The following is a 13399-nucleotide window of genomic DNA, read 5'->3' as shown; positions in this document are numbered from 1 at the left end:
CAGCCGCTATATTAAAATTTATTTTTGTTTCTACACAAAATTACAACAATGCCAGCAAAGTATTAAACATTTATATTTTTCTATAGTACTTATCAGGAGATTTTAAAAATAATATTAAAAAAGAAATTACCTGTGCCTGGAGGACCTTGTATAATGGATAGCTCACTTGTTAGACTTTTCTGGAATGCTTCGAATTGAGAACTGTCAAATTCAAGCTCTTCTTTTGAGGGCCATGTGTTAAGATCAAGTACATTAAACTTGAGAGGCTTGGTTTTATTTTTATTAATCTCATAGCAGGTTGCCTTATCTGAAAAGTCTAAACGTGTATGGTGTACAAGCACTTGTAATGTAAATGAAGACTGAAGATTGTTGAATAAATAAGCAGGAGGAGACATAGTCGTCTCACAATGCACAATGTAATTCTGTAATGGAAAATCATATTCTTTCATTTCTTTGAGACCCTCTAGGGTATGCTGATAGGCTTCAAAATATGCAGTTGTTTCAGCCATCACAAACAGACGATTATCATCTGCATACAATGCCAGCTGTTCACGACTTTCTTCATGGAACATTAAAGTTATAATTCCTTTCTTGATATTACTAATTTCTCTTTCTGCCACAGTAGCAAATAACATATTATTGAAGTTGTCATTCGAAAGACAGACAAGGGAACCATAGAGCAGGCGTTGTGAATTATCCCAAATAATATCTTTCAGATGTTTGGTTGAAAATTTGACATTATAAACAATCCCTGATTGGACACAAATAGAATCCAAAACTGATACGTCAAAATATAAACGGATATCATCAATATAATTACTGTTCTGTCCTCTTAAGTATTGAGAAATTCCATCTCTTAGTGGGCGAATGAAGTCTTCTCTTAATAAAGAAAAGTGAGTATTGAGGTAGGATGTAACATCAGGATAAGTTCCGTCTATGATATTTGGGGGCAAATGAGGACTGGTTTTTAAATAAATATCATCATGTGTTGGAAACACTGAGACGTTACGGAAGTCATCGCTGAGAACAAGACCCTTTTTTCCAACTACATAGATATAATTATCAGATTTGAGCGTTCCATCTTGCTTTTTGTCTTGTAAGTTCTGAAGAAAAAGCTTTAGCGTTGCTATGTTTTGTTTTGTTTTCCCTGAAAAAATTGTACCATTTGCTTCCATCTGTTCCATAACACTTTCAAGAACAGTTTTGACTATGGTTACATCTGCAAAGGAACTAGATGGAAAAATACTTAGAATCTCAGTCAGCACAGTAAGGGAGTGATCCACAATTAAGCATATTTCTTCACTTTGCTGACTAGTGCTGCACTGCAAAATGTAGGATGAGAGGATTTGCTTCAGGAAAAGGGAATTAAGGACATGGCTTAAGATATGTATTAAATTTTGGCGACTTGACATGCACTCAGTGGCTTTGCTTAATAGTTCAAGAAGTTTCTTCACTAACTCAGGATCCATGGTTGCTTCATTTACAAGTTGCTCAAAACCACTATTGGGTGCAGCAAGTGCCATTATGATCTCAGAAGGTTCAAGCCTTTCCATTTTTCTGAGTTCCAGAATGTCGAGCTTTCTTGTTTTGTGTCTCATGATTAGGTTTTTCTTCCCATCGTCATAGTTTACGATACCAAGGCTTTTAAGAATTGAAAATTTTTTACCTTTGTTTTCATAATTTCCTGTAGGTTAGAGATGACAAGATAAAATGTCTGTTTGGTTTACTTCAACAATGAATGTTAGCATAGTTCATGTAAAACTTGTAAAGGTTTTGCTGCAGTAATAATAATAATGTATTCTGTTATTTTTGCCTTAAAGATTAACCTTTTCACATCCAGGGATGCTAACATTAATCCCTTCACTAACTTAAACTATCAGGGATGCTACTTAAACTATTTATTTCCCTAGATCACAAGAGGGGATTTATGGATAAAATATATGTGCTAAATATATGACTTACACACAGAGCCTCAATATGGCAGTGTGTGTAAAGCCTAGGGGAGTTTGGCCAAGCACTTTTGAACTATATTGATTTCAGAGGCTTCAGTTAGTTACTAGGGCCCACATAGACAGTAAGATGTTATTAAACAGTTCATTATCATCCTGTGCTGTAATATTATGGTGCACAGAGTACCAAGCCATACTTTTGTAGCATAGGGATGACATTTGTTCAACACTCTCTTCTCGCACCATCAGTAGCGGATATAAACTAATTGGCACCCCTGTTCACATGGATTGCCATGGTGGTCAAGAGCCTAACCAAGGCCCAAAAGTCTGCCATGTGTGTGAGCCTGTTAGTCCCTGCCTAAAGAAGGGCCTACAAGGCTGCCTGTAAGTGTTACAGAAGTATTTCTGTATTTTATAGAATCAGTCCAAAGACTGAAAGTTGAAGTCTCCAAGCGGAATGAAAAAAAAATAGTAGAAGCAAAAGTTAAAGAGATTATAAAGAAACATTGTTTAAAGTACTAAGAAAAAAATAAAATGTTTTGAATTATGAAACAAAAAACGTACAAAAACTAATTTGTCTAGTTGTAAAAAATGAACACGTTATTCATCACACAAGGCAAACAATGAAAAAAAAAACACTTCAAATAACAAGGCCTGAATGGTTGTTTTTATCACCCTAAAAAAGAAATGAAAGTTAGTAAGTCCTATGTGCCCCTATGCGCCTTTATAAGCTAAACTGATGAAAAATAAAAAGTTAAGCTCTGGAAAATTGATGACACAAAAACGAATTATTTTTATTGTGCTATGGCATACTATTGTGCGTTAGTATCAGCCAAAACGTAATGACTTGCAGAATACAGTTAAAGGCTTGTCCAGTAGGGAATATATTTTAGGAAATTGCTTAGGGTGGGTTAAAAAATTAAAGAGGTGATATTCACTATACTGCTCCCAACTGCTCCCATTCTAATGCTTATGCCTCATTCACACAGTCAGTGAGCCAAAACCAGGTGCGGAGCTAAACACAGAACAGGTGCAGATCTTTCCCTTATACCTTAAGTCTGTGGAGGTTCCAATACTGTTTTTGGGTCACAATCACTGATGGAAATCACTGACCAAAACACTAACGTGTGAATGAGGCTTTACATGGTTCCCACTGGTCTCTGCTTTGTGTTTCTAACTTGGCACACAGGAAATACAGAGAGATGCATACTCAGCCAATCACTGATTGAGAGGTGTCACTACTGTGCTGACCATCAGGATGTAGAGTTTTTATTTTATTTTTAATCCCTACTTTCACTGAGCCATAACTTTTTTCTCACAAAACACACATATGAGGGTCTGTTTTTTGCAGAGCAGTTTTATTTTTCAATGACACCACTTTTCAATACATAGATGTTATCATTTATTGAGGGAGGGAATGAAAAAAAAGAAATTCTGCAATTTCTATTGGTTATTTATTTTTCTTGTTTCATTTAGTGGCACTTGCCATGCAATATACACTCACCTAAAGAATTATTAGGAACACCATACTAATACGGTGTTGGACCCCCTTTTGCCTTCAGAACTGCCTTAATTCTATGTGGCATTGATTCAACAAGGTGCTGATAGCATTCTTTAGAAATGTTGGCCCATATTGATAGGATAGCATCTTGCAGTTGATGGAGATTTGAGGGATGCACATCCAGGGCACGAAGCTCCCGTTCCACCACATCCCAAAGATGCTCTATTGGGTTGAGATCTGGTGACTGTGGGGGCCATTTTAGTACAGTGAACTCATTGTCATGTTCAAGAAACCAATTTGAAATGATTCAAGCTTTGTGACATGGTGCATTATCCTCCTGGAAGTAGCCATCAGAGGATGGATACATGTTCTCATTCTGTTTACGCCAAATTCAGACTCTACCATATGAATGTCTCAACAGAAATCGAGACTCATCAGACCAGGCAACATTTTTCCAGTCTTCAACAGTCCAATTTTGGTGAGCTCGTGCAAATTGTAGCCTCTTTTTCCTATTTGTAGTGGAGATGAGTGGTACCCGGTGGGGTCTTCTGCTGTTGTAGCCCATCCGCCTCAAGGTTGTGCGTGTTGTGGCTTCACAAATGCTTTGCTGCATACCTCGGTTGTAACGAGTGGTTATTTCAGTCAACGTTGCTCTTCTATCAGCTTGAATCAGTCGGCCCATTCTCCTCCTCCTTTTTTGCCCACAGCACTGCCGCACACTGGATGTTTTTCCCTTTTCACACCATTCTTTGTAAACCCTAGAAATGGTTGTGCGTGAAAATCCCAGTAACTGAGCAGATTGTGAAATACTCAGACCGGCCCGTCTGGCACCAACAACTATGCCACGCTCAAAATTGCTTAAATCACCTTTCTTTCCCATTCTGACATTAAGTTTGGAGTTCAGGAGATTGTCTTGACCAGGACCACACCCCTAAATGCATTGAAGCAACTGCCATGTGATTGGTTGACTAGATAATTGCATTAATGAGAAATAGAACAGGTGTTCCTAATAATTCTTTAGGTGAGTGTAAATTACAGGTTAAGTTTATTCTGATAGTTAATATGATTATGGTGATACCTAATTTATATAATTTATAAGTGTATCATCCTACAGAATAAAGCAGGGGTTAATCAATCAGGATTGGAGTAAACTTCAATCCCTGCAGTTGCAGCAGGAGCCCGAGTATCAGTTGAGCTTCTTTTGCCTACCTTGTGGGTACAGTAGCAGTACCTGTGAGATTACTATGACATACTGTATATATCCATCCCTCACTTATGATGGCTATGTACATTATGGATTATAAATGGGTTCATCAGTATTGCATTTTATAATCTAACAAGATCTAATTTTCCTATTATATATTCCCTTACAAATTCTCACCTACCATTTTGAAAGACTTATATTATCAACAGCCAAACAACAGTAACTGGTGCCAGGAAAATACTAGTATCAAAGTACCTCTGCTGTTGAATCCAGTTTGTGATGAAAATCTTGTTCCTTTATTTTGTCTTGTAAATTCATACCTTGGTTTTTCAGTCTGTTCAGACTCTTCAGTATCTTGATTCTCTGGAAAATGATTAAGTTTTACAGGTTTACAAGTGATACATACAGTGGTGTTTGAAACTTTGTGAACCTTTCAGAATTTTCTATATTTATGGATACATAGGACCAAAACCTACTTCAGATTGTCACACCTAAAAGTAGATAAAGATAACCAAATCAAATAAACATATTAAACTTCATTGAGGTTCAAATTTATTCACTGAGAAAAATGACCCAATATCACATGTCTGTGAGTGGCAAAAATAAGTAAACCTTTAGGAATAGAAAAAAAATTTAAGGCAAAATTACAGATGCAGTAGAATTAAGAGTCAACGTGATAATGCATTAACTAAATGTGATAACTCACAAAGTGTGTAAAAAGGGGAAACACTGCATTCTAGCATAAAAAGCCTAAGCCCATCTGTCAAGCATGGTGGTGGTAAAATCACATTTTAGGCCTGTGTGCTGCAACTGGGCCAGGACAGCTTGCCATCATTGATGGAACAATGAATTCTGAATTATACCAGCAAATTCTAAAGGAAAATGTCCATACATCCATCTGTGAGCTGAATCTGAAGAAAATGTTGGTCATGCAGCAAGACAATGACCCGAAGCACACGTCGTTCTACCAAAGAATGGTTAAAGAAGATGATGGGTACCTTGATGGAACCCGTGTGATGTCATTAAAAATAAATCGGGATCCATCTGGTGTCCTGTTGTCCTTCAGACAGTATCCTCTGGAATGGTTTCTTGTTTATAAATAATCCATCTAACACAGAACATAACTGTCCAATATAAATCTAATTCTGGGGCAACACAGTATACACTATTAGGCGTATTTACTAATACCGTGTAAAAGTAAAACACTGTAAACTTAGAGATTGTTCCAAATTGTGCCAAATTTGTCATAGTGGCCGATGCTGAATAATAAATCTGTTGCATCTTTAGATTGTCTAGTCTAAGTTAAATCTGCCCCCAATATGTTATTTAGTCTCTCATTATTTTCTGGAAAATCATTTATAGGGAAAGAAGTTCATACATGATTTTACAGTCAACTGCTCTTGCTGCCAGACTGGTCACTGTTGTGCTTTCTCCAGCTGAACAATGATGTTGAAGTCTATCATCAAACTTCCCCTGGGTTCAACCAAGCTCTAAATACAGGTCCTGTCTGGGCCTGTATCTAGGAGAAAGAAAGACAACACTATGCACAGCACAATTTGAAAAGATGCTTTAATGGTCCTACATATACTTACCAGACCTCTGAACCTGACAATGTGATCAAGTAATAAACAATAAAAGTCTTAAAACAAGTTCTTCATCTCTCCCAACCAGTATTGCTGTTCCAGTTTCTTCAAGGGATTGATATTCACCATACTGCTCCCAACTGCTCCCATTCTAATGCTTATGCCTCATTCACACAGTCAGTGAGCCAAAACCAGGTGCGGAGCTAAACACAGAACAGGCGCAGATCTTTCCCTTATACCTTATGTCTGTGGAGGTTCCAATACTGTTTTTGGGTCACAATCACTGATTGAAATCACTGACCAAAACACTAACGTGTGAATGAGGCTTTACATGGTTCCCACTGGTCTCTGCTTTGTGTTTCTAACTTGGCACCCAGGAAATACAGAGAGATGCATACTCAGCCAATCACCGATTGAGAGGTGTCACTACTGTGCTGGCCATCAGGATGTAGAGGTTTTTTTTTTTTTTTTTTATCCCTACTTTCACTGAGCCATAACTTTTTTCTGACAACACACACATATGAGGGCCTGTTTTTTGCAGAGCAGTTTTATTTTTCAATGACACCAATTTTCAATACATAGATGTTATCATTTATTGAGGGAAGGAATGAAAAAAAAGAAATTCAGCAATTTCTATTGGTTATTTATTTTTCTTGTTTCATTTAGTGGCACTTGCCATGCAATATAAATTACAGGTTAAGTTTATTCTGATAGTTAATATGATTATGGTGATACCTAATTTATATCATTTATAAGTGTATCATCCTACAGAATAAAGCAGGGGTTAAACAATCAGGATTGGAGTAAACTTCAATCCCTGCAGTTGCAGCAGGAGCCCGAGTATCAGTTGAGCTTCTTTTGCTGACCTTGTGGGTACAGTAGCAGTACCTGTGAGATTACTATGACATACTGTATATATCCATCCCTCACTTATGATGGCTATGTACATTATGGATCATAAATGGGTTCATCAGTATTGCATTTTATAATCTAACAAGATCTAATTTTCCTATTATATATTCCCTTACAAATTCTCACCTACTATTTTGAAAGACCTCTATTATCAACAGCCAAACAACAGTAACTGGTGGCAGGAAAATACTAGTATCAAAGTACCTCTGCTGTTGAATCCAGTTTGTGATGAAAATCTTGTTCCTTTATATTGTCTTGTAAATTCATACCTTGGTTTTTCAGTCTGTTCAGACTCTTCAGTATCTTGATTCTCTGGAAAATGGTTAAGTTTTACAGGTTTACAAGTGATACATACAGTGGTGCTTGAAACTTTGTGAACCTTTCAGAATTTTCTATATTTATGGATACATAGGACCAAAACCTACTTCAGATTGTCACACCTAAAAGTAGATAAAGATAACCAAATCAAATAAACATATTAAACTTCATTGAGGTTCAAATTTATTCACTGAGAAAAATGACCCAATATCACATGTCTGTGAGTGGCAAAAATAAGTAAACCTTTAGGATTAGAAAAAATTTTTAAGGCAAAATTACAGATGCAGTAGAATTAAGAGTCAACGTGATAATGCATTAACTAACTAAATTTGTCATAGTGGCCGATGCTGAATAATAAATCTGTTGCATCTTTAGATTGTCTAGTCTAAGTTAAATCTGCCCCCAATATGTTATTTAGTCTCTCATTATTTTCTGGAAAATCATTTATAGGGAAAGAAGTTCATACATGATTTTACAGTCAACTGCTCTTGCTGCCAGACTGGTCACTGTTGTGCTTTCTCCAGCTGAACAATGATGTTGAAGTCTATCATCAAACTTCCCCTGGGTTCTTAAAGCTCTAAATACAGGTCCTATCTGGGCCTGTATCTAGGAGAAAGAAAGACAACACTATGCACAGCACAATTTAAAAAGATGCTTTAAAGCGAACCTTTCACCTCATTTTCACTTTATAAACTAGCAACAGTACCTTATAGATTATCTTCAGTGTGTTCTTATAAATGTTAGTGCCGCTTTCCTGCAATGTTTATTCTTGAAAAAATCGTCTTATAAAGTTCACATTTCATGCTCCAACAGTCACGCAACAAGTCAAGGGGGTATCCCTTCCCTCACCTCTGGCTGTACCTCCCCTGCCCTAACCCCGCCTCTATGCTCTGTAATTGACAGCCGGCTCAGTCGCCGGGACCGCGCGATACCGTCTTTCTTGCGGACACAAGCGCAGATGGCAAGTCTACAGTGATCACGTGGGGCACTTGGAGCCTGAAGATAGGGGAGCGCGTGCACGGGAGGGAGAGCAGACAGGAGAGCAGACAGGCGGGCATCGCGTACGGCGCATGCGCGATTCTGTTACAGGATCGCGCTTGTGTCCGCAAGAAAGACGGGATCGCGCAGCGAATGAGGAGGACGGCGCATGCGCAGGATTCACAAGCGCGGTCCCGGCGACCGAGCCGGCTGTCAATTACAGAGCATAGAGGCGGGGTTAGGGCAGGGGAGGTACAGCCAGAGGTGAGGGAAGGGATACCCCCTTGACTTGTTGCGTGACTGTTGGAGCATGAAATGTGAACTTTATAAGACGATTTTTTCAAGAATAAACATCGCAGGAAAGCGGCACTAACATGTATAAGAACACACTAAAGATAATCTATAAGGTACTGTTGCTAGTTTATAAAGTGAAAATGAGGTGAAAGGTTCGCTTTAATGGTCCTACATATACTTAACAGACCTCTGAACCTGACAATGTGATCAAGTAATAAACAATAAAAGTTTTAAAACAAGTTCTTCATCTCTCCCAACCAGTATTGCTGTTCCAGTTTCTTCAAGGGATTGAGATGAAAAGTCCACAAATGTTCCAAATACATTCTAAACAAAAGGTTAGTGTCTACACACCTCCTTTAGTGCATGAATTCTACTAGCAATATACAGTTGCAAGAAAAAGTATGTGAACCGTTTGGAATGATATGGATTTCTGCACAAATTGGTCATACAATGTGATCTGATCTTCATCTAAGTCACAACAATAGACAATCACAGTCTGCTTAAACTAATAACACACAACGAATTAAATGTTACCATGTTTTTATTGAACACACCATGTAAACATTCACAGTGCGGGTGGAACAAGTATGTGAACCCTTGGATTTAATAACTGGTTGAACCTCCTTTGGCAGCAATAACTTCAACTAAACGTTTCCTGTAGTTGCAGATCAGACTTGCACAACGGTCAGGAGTAATTCTTGACCATTCCTCTTTACAGAACTGTTTTGGTTCAGCAATATTCTTGGGATGTCTGGTGTAAATCGCTTTCTTGAGGTTATGCCACAGCATCTCAACACTATGTGTGAAACATCTCAACACTATGTGTGAAATACAGTGGTGGGGGCATGATATGCCCCCACCACCATACTTCACACATAGTGTTGTGTGTTTCTTCCAAACAACTCAACTTTGATTTTGTGGCGAAACCAACCTCGCCACGGTGTTTTGGAGGGGGCTGTTTGCCAGCCTCCTGCCCCAGGATTATGGCCCATACTAACTTTAAAGGAGAAGACAGACCAGCCGCACAGCTTAAATCTGTGGAACTGTTTTGGGCAGGAAAGCCATGCTTGCAGCCGGCCAAATGTGACTTCCATGGAATTCGGGAACCCCTGCTCGGATCTGGGTGATTTTTGGATATGTTGTTCACCCAGATCAGAGCTATCCATGGATGTATACATTATGGGGGTATGTGGGGTTTTGGGGTGTTTTCTGTGTTTTGGGGAAAAATTTGTGTTTTCTGTCTGTGAGTGATTAAGTTAGCCCATTACGTTTGGTAATTGTATTTTGTTGATTGCGTCTCAGACAATGTCAGTGTGTTAGTTAATTGCGTCTCTCAGACAATGCTCATTGTATTTTGTTGATTGCGTTACAGACAGAGGGAAGGGGATTTTGTGTACAATTTCTGGGAAGGTTTGAATACTGTAAATGCATGTGATTGGCTGTTTTTACAAAACCCTGTGGGTGGTAACCTTGTTGGAGGATGTCTATAAATCAATGCTTGTGTGTTCAAATAAAGAGAGTTCCTGTTTTTATACCTTCATGAAGTTTTGGCTCATGTTTGGGGAATGGGATAACTACACTCTTGGGGATTGCTATATCACAATACTCCCCTGAGTATAAGCTCTTGTAAGAGCTTGTTCATAGTTCCTGCTCTCTGCATTTAGGAGAGGTTCACCCACTGGAGCCTGGAGCCTTGTCGTAGGTCCAGGGTGGGTAGGAGACGGCGAGACCTCCACCAAGCTTCGGCGGTGCGTGGGGTCTGCAGTGCTGACTGTGTCAAGTGGAGTGCTTGGAGTCCTCTGGAAGCACTAGGAGCATCGATCAATGGAGGTACCCGGTCGGGGTGCTAGGCGTTCCGTTACAGGTTTCATCTGTCCACAGAATATTTTGCTAGTACTGCTGGGGAACATCCAGGTGCTCTTGTGCAAACTGTAAACGTGCAGCAATGTTTTTTTTGGACAGCATTGGCTCCGTGGTATCCTCCCATGAAATCCATTCTTGTTTAGTGTTTTACGTATCGTAGATTCGGTAACAGGGATGTTAGCATATGCCAGAGACTTTTGTAAGTCTTTAGCTGACACTAAGTATGTATAACCTTTTTTCACGTATGTGATTTTAACGTCACTAATTTATGCGCTCAGCTGTTACTCATAGTCACTGCTACGGGGCGTTGTCTTTATAAAGCGCAAGTTTGCGCGATGACGTTTGAGCGGCCAGAAGAAGCGCGACATTGCGCGCAAAACGGCCGTATCTGCCGATCTTCTGTAATCAGCTGTCCGCCCCTGTACCCCGTTCACAAGTATCCTGTAAGAGGAAGAATAAAGATTGATATTGTTTCTACTTCGGTGAGTGCCGCAAGACATTTTTTTACTTCTCTTCACATTGCATTGGACTTTGTTCTTATACTGTTTTTGCTTGCTGAGCACCACATACGAAGATTGTTTGCTGTGTTGTACGCATTGGTCTGAGGGGATTGTCGGGTAGGATACGCAATGAAATAGCAGTGCCACCTTATTCTATTCTCACACAAACTTTAGCTGACACTGACTAGGATTCTTCTTGACCTCCTTGAGCAGTCTGCACTGTGCTCTTGCAGTCATCTTTACAGGACGTAATAGAAGAAAAAAAGTAGTAGTGGTGGGGCACCCACTATATCAGGGAGCCCTGGACAGCGGATTGGTGTAAAATTCAACATTTAATATGTTGGTCACGTGGGACACCGCGCAAAGACCGCGAGACCACATGGGACGCCGTAGTGAGTCAAGGCGGTGGGGAAAGAAGGTACCCGGCATCCGGTGGTAATGTATAACGCTCTATTGGGATAATCAGCCATTCATTTCAACAAGAGAGCTCTCAAACGGCTGTATAATGTAGTTTTAATATTGGTGCACCATTGCGCAATAATGGCTATGTAGCTACATCCATTTTATGTTTGTTTTTGTTTATGTACAGGTGAAACTCGAAAAATTTGAATATGGTGCAATGTTCATTTATTTCAGTAATACAACTTGAAAGGTGAAACTAATATATGAGATAGACTCATTACATACAAAGCGAGATATTTCAAGCCTTTATTTGTTATAATTTGGATGATTATGGCTTACAGCTTATGAAACCCCAAAATCACAATTTTAAGGCACCCTTTGCTTAGGGGGTATGGATTAATTAGCGGACTAGAGTGTGACACTTTGAGCCTAGAATATTGAACCTTTTCACAAAATTCTAATTTTAAGCTGCATTAATGCAATTCCTTGTAATTTGCATTACTGAAATAAATGGACTTTTGCACGATATTCAAATTTTTCGAGTTTCACTTTTACTATTCATTTTATTGATGTATATTAAATGTTGAATTTTACACCAATCGGCTGTCCAGGGCTCCCTGATATCGGAGTGCCCCTCCACCACTACTTTTTTTCTTCTATTACTTCTTGTATTTGGGTGATCCTAGAGGAGTGCACCGTATCTATAGGTGGTTCATAGGTGAGCCGCTATCTTGTATACTATCTTTACAGGACGGTCACTCCTAGGGAGAGTAGCAGCAGTGCTGAACTTTCTCCATTTATATACATTTGTCTTACCATGGACTGATGAACAGCAAGGCTTTTGGAGGTACTTTTATAACCCTTTCCAGCTTTATGCAAATCAACTATTCTTAATCGTAGGTCTTCTGAGAGCTCTTTTGTGCGAGGCATCATTCACATCAGGCAATGCTTCTTGTGAAAAGCAAACCCAGAACTGGTGTGTGTTTTTTTTTTAGTGCAGGGCAGCTGTAGCCAACACCATCAATCTCATCTCATTGATTAGACTCCAGTTGGCTGAAACCTCACTCCAGTTAGCTCTTGGAGATGTCATTAGTCTAGGCGTTCACATACTTTTTCCACCTACACTGTGAATGTTTACATGGTGTGTTTAATAAAAACATGGTAACATTTAAATCTTTGTTTGTTATTAGTTTAAGCAGACTGTGATGAGCTGTGTATCTAATCATATCCTGTGTGATATTGTCTGCTGAGCTGTGTATCTAATATCCTATCCCGTGTGATACTGCCTGCTGAGCTGTGTATCTAATCTGACACGTCATATAACTGAATATTTAAGGACCTGCGAACTGCTAAAACCTGTGATCAGTTGTTATAGAAACCAGGAGTAGGACCTGCGAGCTTCTATTGGCTGATAAGGGACATGTGACCATGTGTATGGCAGTTGGGAAGAGAAAGACTTGCAGGCTTGTATTGACTAATGCAGGTCATTTTTTGGAATCTCTCAGGAACTGTATGTCCTAGAGAGCTGAGACATGGTCTAAAACCTTCCTGGACACCTGATGTACCTGTGTGCCAAATTTGGTGAAGATCGCTTTAGTCATTTAGTCGCGCATAAAGAACAGACAGACAGACGTCCAGACAGACACTCTTCTAATACATAAAGACACTCATCTTTAGCGGACATACACACGTACACACACACACATACACTCGTATGTGTACGTATGTATGTCCGCTAAAGGAATCCGTGCCATCGCATTTACAATCACAAAATTTGGCACACAGGTACATCAGGTGTCAGGGAAGGTTTTAGACCAGATCTCAGCTCTCTAGGATGTACTGTTCCTGAGATATTCCCAAAAAATGCACTAGCCAATAGAAGCTTGGTCACATGA

At 39.2% G+C, this 13399-nt stretch overlaps 1 protein-coding gene across 2 annotated transcripts in view; it reads right to left on the bottom strand.

Annotated features, from left to right (window-relative positions):
- LOC121002769 (NFX1-type zinc finger-containing protein 1-like) overlaps positions 1-13399 on the bottom strand; it is a 291483-nt gene that overhangs the window by 154662 nt on the left and 123422 nt on the right. Inside the window, exons 6-8 of one of the 2 annotated variants that reach the window (XM_040434303.1) lie at positions 7354-7461; positions 4910-5017; positions 131-1684 (exon numbers count right to left, since the gene is read on the bottom strand). In XM_040434303.1, the coding sequence (XP_040290237.1) occupies positions 131-1684; positions 4910-5017; positions 7354-7461 (1770 nt within the window). The remainder of the gene's footprint in view (positions 1-130; positions 1685-4909; positions 5018-7353; positions 7462-13399) is intronic. The other variant, XM_040434304.1, reaches the window with a different exon arrangement.

The sequence above is a fragment of the Bufo bufo genome, chromosome 5 (genome assembly GCF_905171765.1).
Source record: "Bufo bufo chromosome 5, aBufBuf1.1, whole genome shotgun sequence".
Classification (NCBI taxonomy): Eukaryota; Metazoa; Chordata; class Amphibia; order Anura; family Bufonidae; genus Bufo; species Bufo bufo.
Note: the sequence above shows the minus strand (reverse complement) of the source record. Positions and strands in the feature narration are given on the sequence as shown.